General features: G+C 31.7%; 1 protein-coding gene across 1 annotated transcript in view; it reads left to right on the top strand.

Annotated features, from left to right (window-relative positions):
* Window positions 1–2,477: 2,477 nt before the first annotated feature.
* Window positions 2,478–17,179, top strand: part of LOC131067629 (ultraviolet-B receptor UVR8) — a 195,006-nt gene continuing 180,304 nt past the window's right edge. Inside the window, exon 1 of the mRNA XM_058002716.2 lies at window positions 2,478–2,674. Within this exon, the coding sequence (XP_057858699.2) occupies window positions 2,593–2,674 (82 nt within the window). The 5' untranslated portion in view covers window positions 2,478–2,592. The remainder of the gene's footprint in view (window positions 2,675–17,179) is intronic.

Raw genomic sequence — 17,179 nt, 5'->3', positions numbered from 1 at the left:
TAAAGCCTATGACTATGACAATTTCCAAATTGAAAAGTAAGTTTAATTAAAATAACATATTGTACGTAATCAAAATGTGTAATTAATTATATGTTTCTTTATTACATATATCCTTCAAAGTACCAATCTCTTAGAAATGTGACTATTTATCGACACAATAATTTTTACTTTACAACTAATGAATACGATTTTTCAAGATGGGTTAAATTGAATATCCTTAGAATCAGGTCACTTGCTCTTAGTTGCTACTTTAAGTGGTCTATGTCATGGGTTTGAGTACTGATTTGCCTATGATGTGGATGAAGATATGTTGCATATCGCTCAAGTTGCACTATAAAGAAGTAGGGGAAGCGATACTAGTAGCTGTTATACCTAACTTCGTGCACCCAAGATCCTAAACGGTACATCAGATTTTGATGATTATTTTTTTGTTGTCTCTGTATGCGATTTAAGTGCTTATTGCTATTGTTCTGGCTTCTGGTTAGTAATGACGCACGTTGTGGAATCCGTTATGCACACAAAGGTCCAAAAGTACACATTTCAAAGTGTCGACCCATTCCTACTTAAAGATACCCTAATAACCGTGCACTTAAAATTGCCAATACTTTTGCACAAATGGCGTAATAGTTGTGTACAAATGCCCCAATAGTTGTGCACAAATGGGCCAATTAGGGAGCAAAAAAGCTAAAAATGTGAGTGTCTATTGGTACATGTGAAATTTATTAATGAAATATTAGTTATCATTTTTTTGGTTTTTTGAAAGTTAGCAACTAGGAGTTGGGTACACAAGGAGTGCATGGTTATTGGAACATGGGCGGTGGATGGTGCTCTTCATCCTAAACTCTAGATCGCTACGCTAAACTCTTGATTCATCTTCGTAAATTTAAAAAAATAAGGTTGGGTTAAATTAATATGGTGAATGAATGAAATCATATAAAATGGTCATAGATAAGAATTAAGTCTACATCATAGTAAAGCCTACGACTATGACAATTTCCAAATTGAAAAGTAAGTTTAATTAAAATGGCATAATGTAGGTATTCAAAATGTATAATTAATTATATGTTTCTTTATTACATCTATCCTTCAAAATTCCAATCTTTAAGAAATCTGAATATTTATCGACACTCAATAATTTTTACTTTACAACTAGTGAATAAGCCTTTTCAAGATGGGTTAAATTGAATATCCTTAGGGTTAGGTCACTTGCTCGTAGTTGCTGCTTTAAGTGGCCTATGTCATGGGTTTGAGTACTGATTTGCCTACAATGTGGATGAAGGTATGCTGCATATCGCTCAAGATGCACTATAAAGAAGTAGGGGAAGTGGTACTAGTAGTTTTTATACCTAACTTCGTGCACCCAAGATCCTAAACGATACATTAGATTTTGATTTTTTTTTTTGTTGTTTTCTCTGTATGCGACTTAAGTGCTTATAGCTATTGTTCTAGCTTCTGGGTAGTAATGACGCATGTTGTGGAATTCATTATGCACGGAAAGGTAGAAAAGTATACATTTCAAATTGTCGACCCATACCTACTTAAAGATGCCCTAATAACCGTGCACTTAAAATTGCCAATACTTATGCACAAATGTCCCAATCGCTGTATACAAATGTCCCAATAGTCGTGCACAAATGGACCAATTATGGAGCAAAAAAGCTAAAAATGTGAGTGGCTATTGGTATATGTGAAATTTATCAATGAAATTTTAGAGATCTTTTTTCTAATTTTTTTAAAGTTAGTAACTAAGGTTGGGTACACAAGGAGCGCACACTAGTGCTCTTCCCCTAAACTTCAGATCACTACGCAAAATTCTTGATTAGTCTTAATAATTTTTTTTTTTTAAAGGTTAGGTTAAAGGTAAATGAATGAATTAATGAAAGAACTTAAATGACATCCGCGAACCAAACGATCTGAGAGACCTAGAGCTTCCAAAACAAACAATATTTCAGATTTCTCATTTGTATGAATCATTGAGGAAAGAGAATATAATTTAAGATCTGAAAGGCGACGAGCGTGAAATGCGGACCAGCTCAGGGCACATGGTCTGGTGACCGTAGGACAAAGAAAGCAGAGGAATTGACAGTAGGAAATTAAGAAACGGTTACGGAACAAAGAAGGCAGATAAATTGACAGTAGGAAATTAAGAGAAGTTTACGGGACAAAGAAGGCAGTGGAATTGACAGTAGGAAATTAAGATAAGTTTACAGATACTTCGATCCCACGTGTCTGTCAACACAGGAAAAATATGTGGTGAGGAGGCATCGGCGCTTAAATGTGCAGGACGAAACGCACATGGCCTTTGCACGACAATGCTATTTTTTTCCACACATGACGCATTTCTTTCGTCACGGAATCGCGCAGTCTCGGACCTGACGGAGTTGAATAATTATTATTTACAGCTGTGCAAAAATTATCAGGGTTAATTTCCTGTCATTATCATTTACTCTCATGTTACGGCTGTATGTCATCAATATTTCTCCCTGCTCTATAATTCTCTAAATATCACTGGCTATCTTTGTGATTTTGGCCGCCTTTTTCTTTTGAACTACTATAATTTGCTGATTTGTCTTAGTGCTTGCTGAGGAAAACATGGAGGCTGTGTATGAAGGCGGAGAAAATCCAAGAGTATTGCTGCTTTCGGCTGGAGCAAGCCACACTACTGCTCTTCTCTGTACGCTTTTCCACTGCTCTCGCTTAAAGAAATCTTTTTTTTCCTGTTTTATTTTGTCGCTCGTTTAATAGACTGGTTTTTAGATGGCTGGAAAGACTGATCTTTGCTAAAGAAGTAAAGTATGTTCGTGAGAATCGTTTTTTTCTACTGCGATTGTGATTTTTCTCTTTGCTGCTTTCCTTGAGGATTTCGTCTCTTTTACAAGTTCACATGTTGAAAAGATAGTTTGGTAATTTTTGAAAATAACTTTCGGATCTTATTTTATGAGTGATCATTTGCTCATCATTTACCTTTTCTTATTTGCTCATTCTCATGATGATCTAAAATATTAGTGAAATAATTGTTTTTGGAATAAATATTAATGCAGTAGACATTCGAGGATATTACTGGTTCACTGTACATAAGTTTAGGTGCTCATCCTCATGATGATCTGAGATATTAATGAAATATTTATATTTTTGGAAAAAAAATTCATGTAATTGGCATTCGTGGATATTACTGATTCACTGTAACATAAGTTGCAGCTGTGTTACAGTGAAGTTAAAGGCAACGGATTTTGCCTTTCAGCGTAACTAGCGCGGTTATGTATTTTTCTTTTTCTGGTTGTTCTGCTTAATTTCCCTAAAAGCAGCTTTCAATGATACTTTCAGACTACGAAATTGCTACTCTGTGTAAATTATTCAGCCTGCTTTTTTTTATTTTGAGAGCAATTTTAGAAGTCTTCAATTTTCATTTCCGACACAAGTCTATATTAAGTCTGCTTTCTTGATTAATGTGCATGTTACTGGTCATGATCGCAGGCAGACTACGGTATTTAAGAAAAATTGACAGTATAAAAAGCTGGTTTAGACAGAATTTAAGAAAAAAAAAGCCATTGAGTTACTTCTTCACTGGTTTTTTTAAACTGTATCAAATTATGTGATGTTTGTGGTACTAAGATCAACCTATTCAAATAATCAAGCTTAGATGTAGATGAAATCCAAATATAGAATCTGGACAATAATATATGGTTCTTCCAAGTGCCTTCTGCTGAGTAGTCACCATTGCTCATATCAGCATGTTTTGAGTAGGATCTGCAAATGTGTCAGTAATAGTTCTCCCTTGGGCTTCATTGATTGCTGTAGGGCTGTCTGAAGGCGTCGATTTCGATGTCATTTATAGTTGGCGTTTGTGTAGAGCTGTCTGGTTTTTCCTTTTCCCCAACCTTTCTTTTTGAGAGCTGTTTAGGTGTCCTATACATGGTCATTTCCATTTGTAGTTGTAGTCAATTTTAGAGGAGGAATATTTGTGTACCTTAGTAGTGGTTTACAGCTGTCATGATATAATTGTAGGTGGTCTTTAATTTGTTGCATAGATAATTCCATGTCTATAATTTCTATGCAGTAAATTAAAAAACACTGAAAAGATAGTTTTTGACATTTATTAAATAGATTAAAAATCAATTGATAAGACAATTTTTTTAATATTTTTTAAATATATTTTTTTGGCATTTATTAAATAGAGTATTTTAAAATTATTTAATAAATACTATTTAGTTTGTTACATAGAGAGTTTCATCATTATCTAAAGACTTAATATAAGATATGATATAAAATTATGTAAATTTTTCTTTATCAATGTTATAAAATATTTTACGATTATCATTATGATAAAATTAAATAATTAAAATCTATTAAATATATTTTATTAAAAATTTAAATAAAATAAAATATTAATGAATAAATAATTTTAGTTTATAAAGAATTTAAAATAAATTTTGTAATATATATTATTATTTTTAAATTTTATAATTTGTTCTTTATATATTATAAAACAAAGGTCTAAATTTGTACAAAACAGGGTTTAAATTTGTACAAAACAGGGTTTAGACAAGGGTCTAAGTTTGTACAAAACAGTTCGTAGAGAGTTTCATCATTATCTAAAGACTTAATATAAGATATGATATAAAATTATGTAATTTTTTCTTTATCAATCTTATAAAATATTTTATGATTATCATTATGATAAAATTAAATAATTAAAATCTATTAAATATATTTTATTAAAAATTTAAGTAAAATAAAACTATTAATGAATAAATAATTTAAAATAAATTTTGCAATATAAATTATTATTTTTAAATTTTATAATTTGTTCTTTATATATTATAAAACAAGGGTCTAAATTTGTACAAAACAGTCGCAGTCCCTGGGAAGGAGTGTAAAGACAACGTACAAAACAGGGGTCTAAATTTGTACAAAACAGTTCGTAGACACTGTTTTCATCTCATTCTCGTGTTGCTAATATTTTCTCAAGTTGAAAACAGAACTTTGCTTCCAATACATCATTGTTTAGGAGGCTTAATTCAGCAATATCAGTTTTAACAATCAAATTGTTCAGTTTGAGAGGAAAACAGTTATAGAATTCTTTTTTTTTTTGTTCTTCTTTTATCCCAACCATCTATCTTATGTTTAGAGGAATTACAAGTTACAATAGACTTGGCCTTATGAATGGTGAATACCATTTGATTAGTATGGATGACAAAATTTTAATGATTAAGACTTGCCAAACAAAAAATAGAATGATTAGAGATGAGTCTGCATTGAAGGGGAACAATTAACTACGTGCCAAGTAGCAATCTTACATAGAAAAACGAAATAGCAATTGAATTCAGTGTGAAATTTTGTAGCTAAACCTCCAAATGGATAATAGATCTAGCTGCAAAATTTCACATGGTATCAAAGCTTAGGAGTCAGGAAGAAAGAGCATTCACAATTATTTGTAGACATATTTTTGTGAAGATTATCATCACCATGGAGATAGATGTAAACCTTTGTTTCTAGATACATGCACGTTCCTCCTCTAATTTTTTTTGCATGCTTCTTGTTTTCTTCTTATGTTGATTCTTTAAAATTGCATGTGCTTTCCAAGCATCTTATTATAAAGATCTGGAAAAATTTGGGGCTTTGTAAAAATTGAACTTATATAAAGTTTATATGGGTTTTTTTATTAGAGCATCTAGTATAGGTTTCTTTTAATAAGCTTTTTGGACAAACAAACTTAGAATATTAAAATATTCTAATTAACCATCGAGCTCCACACTCTTCCTCCAATAAGCAACCAAAAGTGTTCTTTTATTCTAAGTTCCTGTCTACATGATATTACAATGTTGCTACTTTGTTTGCTCCCAGAGATTCTTTCTAGTAGGTTCTTGACTACATGAGATTCCAGAGTTTCATCCTTGAGTGCTTTCAGAATTTCTTTATAGTGGGAATATATTGAGCATTGGATAAACAATGACATCATGCCAACTGGAGTCCACATCTGTGCAATTCTTTAGTTTAGAGCACATTTATGCATAAACATATCTTCTTGCCTTAAGATGATCAATTTTTGTATTTAGAGACCCTGTATTTGTTTGTTCATCCATTTGAGCAATGCAAAATATGAACAATTGCATTTTCAAGTATCTCAGAGGTACTCATGCAATGGTTTCTATGACTCTGATATAATCTTGTTGCAGTGTGGATTCCTTTGTAGTTCTTCATTGGTAGTTGTAGCTTTCTTCTTTAGTTCGAATAAATGGTTAGGAGTTTTTTCTAAATTGGGTTTTCTCCTTTCCTCTTTGTAATTGGGGGGTGAACTCACAAAGCTGGTTCCCACTTTTTGGTACATCCTGATTTTTGCTGAAATCATACATTTTTTGGAAAATATAATTATTTAAACTTTAAGAGGTCCCATTTGAAGTAATTAATTGAAGAGAGTTAGATCAAAGGCTCTTAGATCAAAATTTCTTCGATAGAACCTCTCTACTTCTAAATCATACTTGCAATGGAGTCTCCTTTGCATCTATCAAATGCTGATAAAAAACCAATTTTACATTAGCTTTTGAGGGGTCAAACGAATTCATTTGGAAGTTTTGTTTTCTTAAGGATTTAGTCCTTATTATAAGCTTTCCAAATAGTATAATTTTTAATATATTTAAGTTTATTAATATATTTTTATTTTATTTTTTATGAATGTAGGTTTTTCACTGAACATGAACTTCTTTGTTCAATGCATTGGGAAAAATAGCAAACTAATTCAAATTTTTTTTGAAAAATATCTATGCCCTAGGTATTGATGTCTTCTTTCTAACAAAAAAAATAAAACTTAATTTTGATATATGTAGAGCAAGTTATGTGTTCAAACATACACCTATATCTAAATTATAATTAGTCAGACTTCAAAACTTAATAAAATAAAAAATATTCAACATATCACTATCAAACCAACTGCATGCCCTAGGTATTGATGTTACAAACCAAAATTTAAAAGAGATAAGTTTTTATCATTTATAGAAAAAAATTTATACATTTCGGGATGCACATCACTCTTAAAAAATGTTGTTTCCTGTAAAAAACTACTTTTGAGGGAGATGGAAAAATCAACAAAATTTTATTCAAAAAAATTTGAAAAAAATGTATTTAGAATCTACAAAAAGGATGTTACAAATCACTAGTTTACATCATCTTCAAATTCTTAACGATTTAAAAGATATAGGTGTCGGAAAGTGAAGGTTTTTTGCAAAATGTTCATCTAAGTGTCAAAGTTGGTCAAAAAGTGGGAACCAGTATTGTGAGTTCACCCTGTTCCTGATCAAGCTTTGTTGCTAGGACCCATAGCTCTCCTTAGCTAGACTTAAGGGGGGGTGTTAGCGCAACTAACTTTTTGTTCTAGCTCCCAGGCTTTGATACCATGTGAAATTTTGTAGCTAAACTTGCAAATGGATTATAGATCTAGCAGGTTTAAAGAAATAGAACTTTGCAAAAAAATAGAGCAAAGAATATAGCAGTTGAGAACGAAATTCCATTAATCATTGTATTCATCAATCTTTGCATCAATTACAATATGCCAAAGCATGATTTTATACAAAAATTGAACTCCTGTAAGAAATGAAATCATGGATGAAACAAAATTATGAAGGAGATGCATAAAGAGTTAAACTTAACTTCTCCATAGTTAGCTTAATGCAAACAAAGCATGCAACATCTGTTCTTTGTAAATCACGACTAGAATAGAAAGTTAGTTGCGCTAACATTCAAGACAGGGGAAGCCAAATTTTAATAAAATGGGAAAAAATGTTCATCAAGCATGATATATACATAAAGATCTAAATTGAAATGTTATATGTGTTAGGAGACTTGCAATGTGAATTAAAACATAGGCTTACTTGGAAACCAGCCGAGGATTGAAAGAGCACAGTTTATTAGCTCAAAGTAGTAAATTTGTAATATGAGTTTACACTAGTGATGTACATGTGTATTTATGTATAACAAGATGTACCTAGTTTCATGTTATCATAAATGAGGTTTATGATGAACTACCTTATACTATTTGTTTCATGTAATAATATATCCAAAATGTCTTTCTATCATGTTATTCGAAATGAGGTCTATGATAAATTGTCTTCTTATACTATTTGTTTCATACTATAATACATCTAAAACATCCTTCTATCATGTTATCATAATTGAGGTCTATGATGAACTACCTTCTTATACTATTTGTTTGATGTAATAATACATCCAAACATCCTTCTATCTAGTTCCATTGGTGTCATAGTTTCCTCTTCTATCTTATATGATTATGTGTATCATCTTCCACATGTTTTCCTTTGCTTGTAACATGTTTTAATGGGTATTATTGGTAAGAAAATCATAAAACTTAAAAAATGCCCATGCCTTAGATTAATATAATACTAGGGGTGAACGTGGATTCAATTTGAAAATGTAAAATGCAATCAACAAATATGACTTGTAAGGACTTTTTTCCAAGTAGTTTGTCTAGAATTGAGACTAAACTGGAAATAAATTTTCCAAATTCGTGTTATAGATATTCTAATTCATCATTAAGTTTAAGACTCTTTAGGGCTTTCTATAACACCTAAAAAGCTATATATATTCCAAATATAATATAAATGGTTAAAACAAAACAAAAGTTATAGCAAATTGCCAATTTATCTACGTATGTGCATCAACATTCTATTCATTTCTAGCCTTTTTGGTTTCAGATCATTAGATATAAACTAGTTATCCGTCCTTCAAGTTTCTCATAGAATCCAACACAAACTTCTTGATATCCATAGTTATATTTTCCTTTAACTATGGGGCTTTAAGAAAACGATCTATGAGACCATCAAACTTTTCCTACATGTTTCTATTTAGTTTGAGTATTGAAGACTTCCCATAAGTTCATTGAATGATTAAGGATAAGAAAGAACAAATACACTATTATTATTTTGTATAAGTCCACCTTGCCTACTTCTAGATGATTTTAACAATGATGGGGCATCAAAGAATGTGTGCTATGAATACCTTTCTGTAGCTGAATTATAAAACTAAGAGTTAGGTTTAATAAAGCAAATTCGCTCAAATCAATCCCCATGAATGTAATCAAATATATGCCATGATGTTATACGAATCCAATATTAATATTCATTACACTTAATCTAGAATCCCAAAAATAGATATGACCTAGCTATTATAGCTCAAGTTTGTCCTCATACATTTGCAATTGTACGAAGATGATGGTCAAACTTTTGATAATATTTAAATAGAACGTTTCTCTATGAGCTATTTTAATTGTAGGTTATGTGTAATAGGGTCAAGGAAAGAGTGCTTTAGAAGTATTTGGGCAAATGATAACTCTATATGACTCTTCCAACGAACTAGTAATCGTCATAGTAAATAAAAGAAAGTTTCATAGTTCCAACATTGTAACCTGTGACACTAGTCCCCTTATTTTTAGGACTTCAAAAGTGGGTGCAAAAGAAAGTAAACTAAATAAATATGTTTAGACTCTAAGGTTGAGATAACTTAATCCTAACATTCTCCTTGTCGAAGAATTGTTGAGAGTCAATGTTACTCATCTGCTTAAGGCCCCAAGGCCCATAGAACCAACACACCATTTGAACTTTTCAGTGCTCAATGTCTTTGTTAATACATTTGCAACGTTCGCCAAAGTATCAACTTTTTCCATCTTCACCTTTCCATCTTCCACCATATCATGAACAAAGGTAAACTATACATCAATATGCTTTGTTTTGGCATGGAAAAAAGGATTCTTCGTTAAACAAATAGCACTTTGGTTGTCACAACAGATAGTAATCTATCCAACATCAAAACCAATAGTATAACATAATCTCTTAAGCCAAATGGCTTCCTTATAAGCATGAGTAGTTGTTATGTACTCTATTATTTAGCAGACAAAGCGACTATACCCTGTTGCTTACCAATCCGACTAACAACACCACCAAACATTGTGAAAGCATATGCATTGGTAGATCTTCTATTATCAATGTCACCTGCCCAATCCAAATTCAAATATCCATGAATAGAAATTGAATGTCAAGCTCTGGTAGGATAACCATGAAAATACAAGGAATATTCAGAAGTACCCCTCAAATACTTGAACATTCTCTTAATAGCTTCCCAAAACACCCATCCAGATTTAGCTACATACCAACTAAGGACTCCCACTGCTTGGTCAATGTTTGGCCTAGTAGAAATCATAGCATGCATCAGGCTTCCGACATCACTCATATAAGGTAATGTAGACATGTCCTCCATCTCAGTAGGAGATTTTTAACAATCCTCCATACAAAGTTTTGTTGCCTATAACACTGGAACAACTAATTTCAATCATGATCAATCTCTCCAACACAGAGTTAGCATACTTACTTTGGCTCATCCAAATCTTTTACTATCTTTATCTCCAACGAGCTCAATCCCAAGAATATATCTCGCTACAGCTAGATCTTTCTTCTCAAATTTTGTTGCTAACTAAGGATTCAAATTTGAAATCATTCTTTTACGATTCTCAATAGACAACATATCATCCACATATAGGATTGTGATAAGAATGTGATCACTTTTGAATATTCATAATACACACAATGGCTAGATTTAGATCTCAGAAATTCCAAAGACAACACGTGTCAAAGTTTTTATACCAAATTCTAGGAGACTATTTCAATTGTTGAGGTTGAGGTTTTTGCTTTTCTTTAGAACTACTTGAGCTCCCCTCATATTGGGTCCAACAAGAGTGAGTTCTTCATCCTTTATCGAAGTAGGTGGTACCTGAACTACTTTCTTTCAATGCTTCTCTTCCTTCTCTGCCTGCAAAGACACAATGGAAGGTTTCAATTAACAAAAGATAACACTTCTACTATAGAGCACCTTCTCTAGAACTAAATCCCAAAGGTTGTAACCTTTCACATCAATACCATACCCAATGAAGATACACATGACTGTTGTTGACAGGAAAACATTGACCCAAGTGTAAGGTTTAATATTCTATCATATGTAGTTGACCTTGGTGTGATGCAATAAAGAGGTAGAACTTATATATCTAATATGCATAAACCAATTTATAATAAATTCAATTCATTCACATATATAGACATCCATTACATCATATATTCATATATTTTAATGTCTTACACATTCCTTATAATTCATTCATCATTCTTCATCCATATATAAATATATCATATATGTATTTCACACTTTCTTATACTCACATTTATTTATTACATATTATTCTATACATCTTTCCACACTCTTTGACTTTGTTTCACACTCTTATCTCCCATTTTTCCCTCTTTATATAGCCTCTTTATTCCTCTTCATAATTCCTTTCCATCGCATCCTTTCATAATAGCTATTAAATATCTTATTCCATGAAGTTGCCTTTAACTCTATAATTATTTACTTTTTCATAGCTTATTTAGGCATATTACAGGTGTTTTAAGGCTATATAAGGGCTATATAATGGGTACATGGGTCTAGAAATGACCCAAATGACATCTTTGGTGCCTCGTAACCCTATTTCTTGCCAACATTCTCCCCAGGCATTAAAGATTGTCTTGTCCTCAAGACAACTTATTAAAGTCACTTGAATCTTTCATGATTGCCTTTCCTTCCATGATTCTTCCTTAGTATCAATCCTCTTAATTTTTGTGACATATTTTCGTTATAGTGTTTGTCAAATTATTATTTACTTTGTCTCAAAAACATTTTCCTAACACACTTAGCAACACCCACCATGGCGCATTTTATCTCTACTCAAACATTCAAACTTGTTTTTATTGCTCTCATTTTTTAAAAACATATTTAAAAATAATAATAATAATAAATGGATACATAGATTTTTTTTCTTATGGCATGGTATTTCTAAATTATAATTAATCTAAATTAAAAATTGATAATAAAATAAATAGGCAATTTTTTTTATAAAATATACACATGCTTAGATATTAATGTTGATGATTTTTGTTTCAAAAGTGGTGAATTTATTTTAATTCTAAAAATAGTTATGCATCATTAGATGATGATCAAGATTGTATTTAGTTAACAATTAGGTTGTACTAAATCTAAATATCAACACATATGAAAATAATATATTAGTGATAGTCACAAGATTACACAAGGCAAAAGTCGTTTGTGGGAAACTCTTGTAGGAAAATATCAACCATCATCTAGGATATTTGAAATAGAATTATTCAAAATCAACATCAATTCAAAATATCAAGGTCTTTAGATAACCTATTATAGAGTCTTGATGTATAATATTATCCTACTTTTGTGATCTCTCGAGTGTTATGCACTAACAATAGACAAATATATGATCTATATATATTACAATGAGTTTGCAACCTTGAGTAAGCTTGTGCATTCACACATTTTTTTTTATAGAAATATATTAATGGGAATGTACCATCCATCCAATTGTATAACTAACTCGTGAATACCAAGATTTATGTAATTATATTATATACATGTGTAGTGTCAACATATAGTACTTACAACCAATTAAGATGATTCCATATGGACAAACACCTTGCAATTTTTTTTTGTTCACACTAAAATAATATCTACATCATTTACGCTATTGATATCAATCCTTTACATTGTTGGTATCAATATGTTTCCTACATAGCCACCATTACTAGCTTCTCCCTTGTGATAGTATGTTCTTAGCTTCAAATTACCTATGAAACTTCGCTCCAAATTACTTATGATATCTTGTGTCATCATTGAGGATATTATCAACCTCATGAATTGTATTCACATGTTGACTAGTTTTATTTCAAGGGCATTTGCATCACCAAACATTCTTCTAGCAAGCATTAAGTATTTATGTGATTATGAGTTGTTGTTTTAGATATTCTACGATGGCTATCTTAACATTTGCATATGTAGGCAAGACATTTATGATGTACTATAACTACTATCAAATCATTACCACATGTTAATTAATATAAAATGTTATAGTACATAGTATTAGAAACCCGTTGCTTTTGATCACATTCCATTGGAAAGGAGACCATAGAGAGAATATTTCTTCAAGGATTCACCTAAGTAAATATCATGTAAATCCTAATGTGCTCATATGTGAAATAAAATGTGTTTTTCCATGACATCTTTGAGACTCTCTCCTCCTATAACATAATAAATTTGTAACACAAGCTTGTAAATTCCTTTTCTTTGCTTTATATATATATATATATATATATATATATATATATATATATATATATATATATTTGAAATATAGTGTTTAGTAATTCTTTTCTTCCTTGTTAAATGTATTCTTTGAGTCTCTCTCTCTCTCCCCCCACTCCTCCATACCATCACCATCTCTCGTCTCTCTTCCCCCCTCAAGTTCTCTCTCTCTCTCTCTCTCTCTCTCTCTCCTCCATACCATCACCATCTCTTGTCTCACTCTTCCCCCTCAAGTTGTCCCTCTTTATATCCCTATATCTCCCTTCTTTCTCCCTCTCACCCTACTGGAAACATAAGATGAGCTTGTTGGTAATGGATTCTAATTATCTTTCTGATTCAAAAGTTTTGTTTCAAATAAGTGAATGCATAGCTGATTTGAAGGCATCATTTCTCTAGTGAGACCTTTGTTACACAAAACACATCATTTGTTAAATGACCTATCAATTGACCCCATCTAATACATAAATGTATGCAACGTATTGAACAAAATTTTCCTTATTTAACCTTCCACACCTCTATGACATATCTATTATCCACCAAAATGCAATTACTAATTTATATCTCAATAACATTATTTTAAATCTCATCCTACACAAACTTAAAAATTCAAAATATTAAAATAAATACACACCAACCGCTACAACCACATCTAAAAACATTTCAAAATAAAATAAAATAAATACCTTCCAACCACTACACAACAATCATTGTTAATCACTTTCTCTTTCCATACCTATTTAATGGGCTTTTACAAATACTTTAATGTCACAAATCAAATCATATCGGCATCTACTTTTCCTTAAATGCAAATCGGATCCGATTAAGAAAAAGCTGCGTTTCTCAGTAAAGGACAAATTTTGAATTTTAAATAAAGATAAAATACATTAAACGGCGGAAGTAATGCAAAATAAAGTATGCATTTGGCTAAAGATTGACAAAATGTGTGGGCTGATGTGATTAGACTGTTCAGAAAAATCCCACAATCAGTACAATGCAAGCCGGCAAGTAAAACAAGAAAAACGACAATCACAACTATTAACAAGACGGAAAAGACCATGTTAAGACATCGCAGAGCTGGTCTAAAGACTGTTAAAAGACTGAAATAAGGTATAAAGCTCATTATTAAAACATGTAGTAAGCAAAACTACATCGTTGGCAATGGAAAACCCCTGATCAAATTCATTTGGTTGTATTAATGCAGCAAATAATCAAGTGCATTAGCAGCAAGTGAATGGTGAATGGTGATAAAGGACAACTCTTTTCAATTCTTTTCAATTGAGTTTTGTGGATGGAATAAAATATATTAACATAATTATTAAATAGCATTTGAACATGCTTAAATTTTTTCGATCAAATTGACGATACGTTCCATGATAAACTTCATCAAAATTTAGTTTAATAAACAATACATTTTGTCTGTCTATTTAGTCTATTGGCTACATTCCTAGGCGAAGATTAAGTTATCAATGATCAAAAACCAATGAACCCTATTTGTTTGAGTCTAGTGATCCCTTCCACCACTAGTTTGATTCTTGTAGCTAAAACTTTCTCAATGATTTTACAAGAGATGTTAATAATAAGACAACATCCAAAGATAGTATAGATTAAGTTATCAATGATAAAAAACCAAGGAACTGTATTTGTTCGGGTCTAGTGATCCCTTCTGCCACTAGTTTGATTCTTGTAGCTAAAACATTCACAATGATTGGTAGAACCCAATTGAGAGTTGATCAACGCGAAGACTTGTATTAGGGACCATTGTAAACACAAGATGTTATAAGTCCTCAATAGATAGATCATGATCTAAAAATTGGCTATATTTAGCATCAATCTTTATAGGACTATGATCTTTAATAATTTTTTACAATGCTACTTATGTGTCGTTCCTAAGAGAATCTTTTTAAACAACTTCTCATAAAAATTATAAAACATAAATTTTGTGTCTTCCAAATTGTGATGCATAAATATGGAACCAAGTAGCTAAGACCTAATTTCACTCTGTTGTACACATTGGAATACGAAAGAGCCTAGGGAGATATTTCACTTTGACCACTTCTTGTAAGAGAGAGAGAGGGTCATTGAACATCTCTTAGGGTTTCTATTCCTTTTATATAAAAGAGGAGATGTGCAAAATATGATGCAATGATCAACTATGCTAGGAGATGACCAAGGAAGCAAGTATAAACTAAAAATGTAGAAACTGACAAAATTGAAATTGAGAAACTAAGCACCGAACAAGAAGGGAAATCCAAATGTGCACCTGGCACTGAAATTTGATGTTGATTGTGTAGAACTAGGGTGTTGTGCGCCTTGGTCCCTGATATTGCAACTTGTCGAACTTCTGGATTTGAGGTAAATTGCCAAAAAATGTTGTAGAACAGGGGGGACCAGGGTGCCACGAGCTGGTCTTGAACTAGGATGTCGCACCCTGGTCCTTGGAAATTGGAATCTGCCTTTAAAGCTGAGTCTTTAATTGTATCTTTCGTCAGTCTCGAAATTCGTACGTTCACCAGATTACTCTACTTGCACTTGCAACTTGAAAAATGGTGTGTAGGTGGCTATATAGGGTTTTGCCTTAGTCAAATCCCTTATTTTGGTGGTTTCCACCTCCACAAATAGGTGATAATATATTGAAAATGAGTGTGCAAGAATTTTGTGTGTGTTCAAGATCCTAAATGAACAAGAAAGTAGGTCTAGAGTTCTACCCTACGGTTTGGAGAGTAAACCCTAAATGAGTGTAAATGTAAATGCTTCAAATCACAAATTCAATAATGGATCTAAAGAATGATTGTAAATTTGAAAATGAATGTTATGAAACTCATACAAAAACATGAAAATAACATGAAATCATACTGAACCCTAAGGGAGAGGTACAAGCCAATCAACAGTCAGTGATCTCCTATTATTCTTCAATGTCTTCAAAGCTCCTAAATGTTGTTGAAGATGATTCATGAAAGCTTGATAAATGCTTGATCAATGCTTGATTTGTTGTTGTAGACTTCACATAGCCTACACTTTCGCTTCAGAAGAGGCTCCTTCAATCACTAGATCTTGGATCCTTCAAATGAGGAAATGAAGGCTTTATGTTTGAGACCCTAACTTTGTTTTGAGTCATAGGTCGACCTAGAAATAATATTTTCCGCCAATTTTTTTAATTTAAATATTAAAATATCACCAAAACATGCTCCCGAAATTTGGGGAGAAAAAGTCTAGACCAAGTAGGTACCTACTCTGTCCGAACACACGGTTCGACCAACTTTTCACCAAATTTTCGGGGAAGCAAAATATTGTGATTTTTAAAGAGCAAATTCTAAAAGTATATGGGAATTTGAGATGTCTAGATATGCAAAATCAGGCCTTGAAGATTGAAATAGGACATAATTAGGGTATTTGATGAAATGATTTATTGAGAATAAAATAAAAGGGGCACACTTAATGTAAAAGGGCCCAATTTTATGTTGTGTAGAGTGATAAAATAAGACTTTAGATTTAATTAAATTAATTAATTAAATGCTTAAAGGGAATTTTAAATGCAAGATGCAAATACACTAAGGCAGGTGCTAACCTAAGCATGAAATTGTACCACCCAATTAAGGGTGTACAATTTATGAGTCTACACAAATTCATACAAACATTTCCAGTTTCAACTTTAATTGGTCCAACAAACTCTTTTCTATGTTTATAATTCAATAAATTGAATATGTTTGTGTATCCTCTATTAACCTCCTCAACCTATTGTAATGTAGCCTTGATTTTAGCTTCTTAGCTCCTATATATGTCAAGTTTTTTAAGCTAAGCTTTTATTGTACCTATAAAAGTTTGATTATTGATATGAATTAAGCAATTTTCTAATGTCTTCTAACTTCCCTTAAAGAGGTGTTTCTTTCTTATAGACAATGATTATAGACTATCTAATCAAATGGACAAATCTGGTTATTGAAGTCATCACATAGAAAGATAAAGTGTTGCTTAAAAGAAT

Source organism: Cryptomeria japonica, chromosome 5, assembly GCF_030272615.1.
Source record: "Cryptomeria japonica chromosome 5, Sugi_1.0, whole genome shotgun sequence".
NCBI classification, from domain to species: domain Eukaryota; kingdom Viridiplantae; phylum Streptophyta; class Pinopsida; order Cupressales; family Cupressaceae; genus Cryptomeria; species Cryptomeria japonica.
This window is presented reverse-complemented; position numbering and strand designations above follow the sequence as displayed.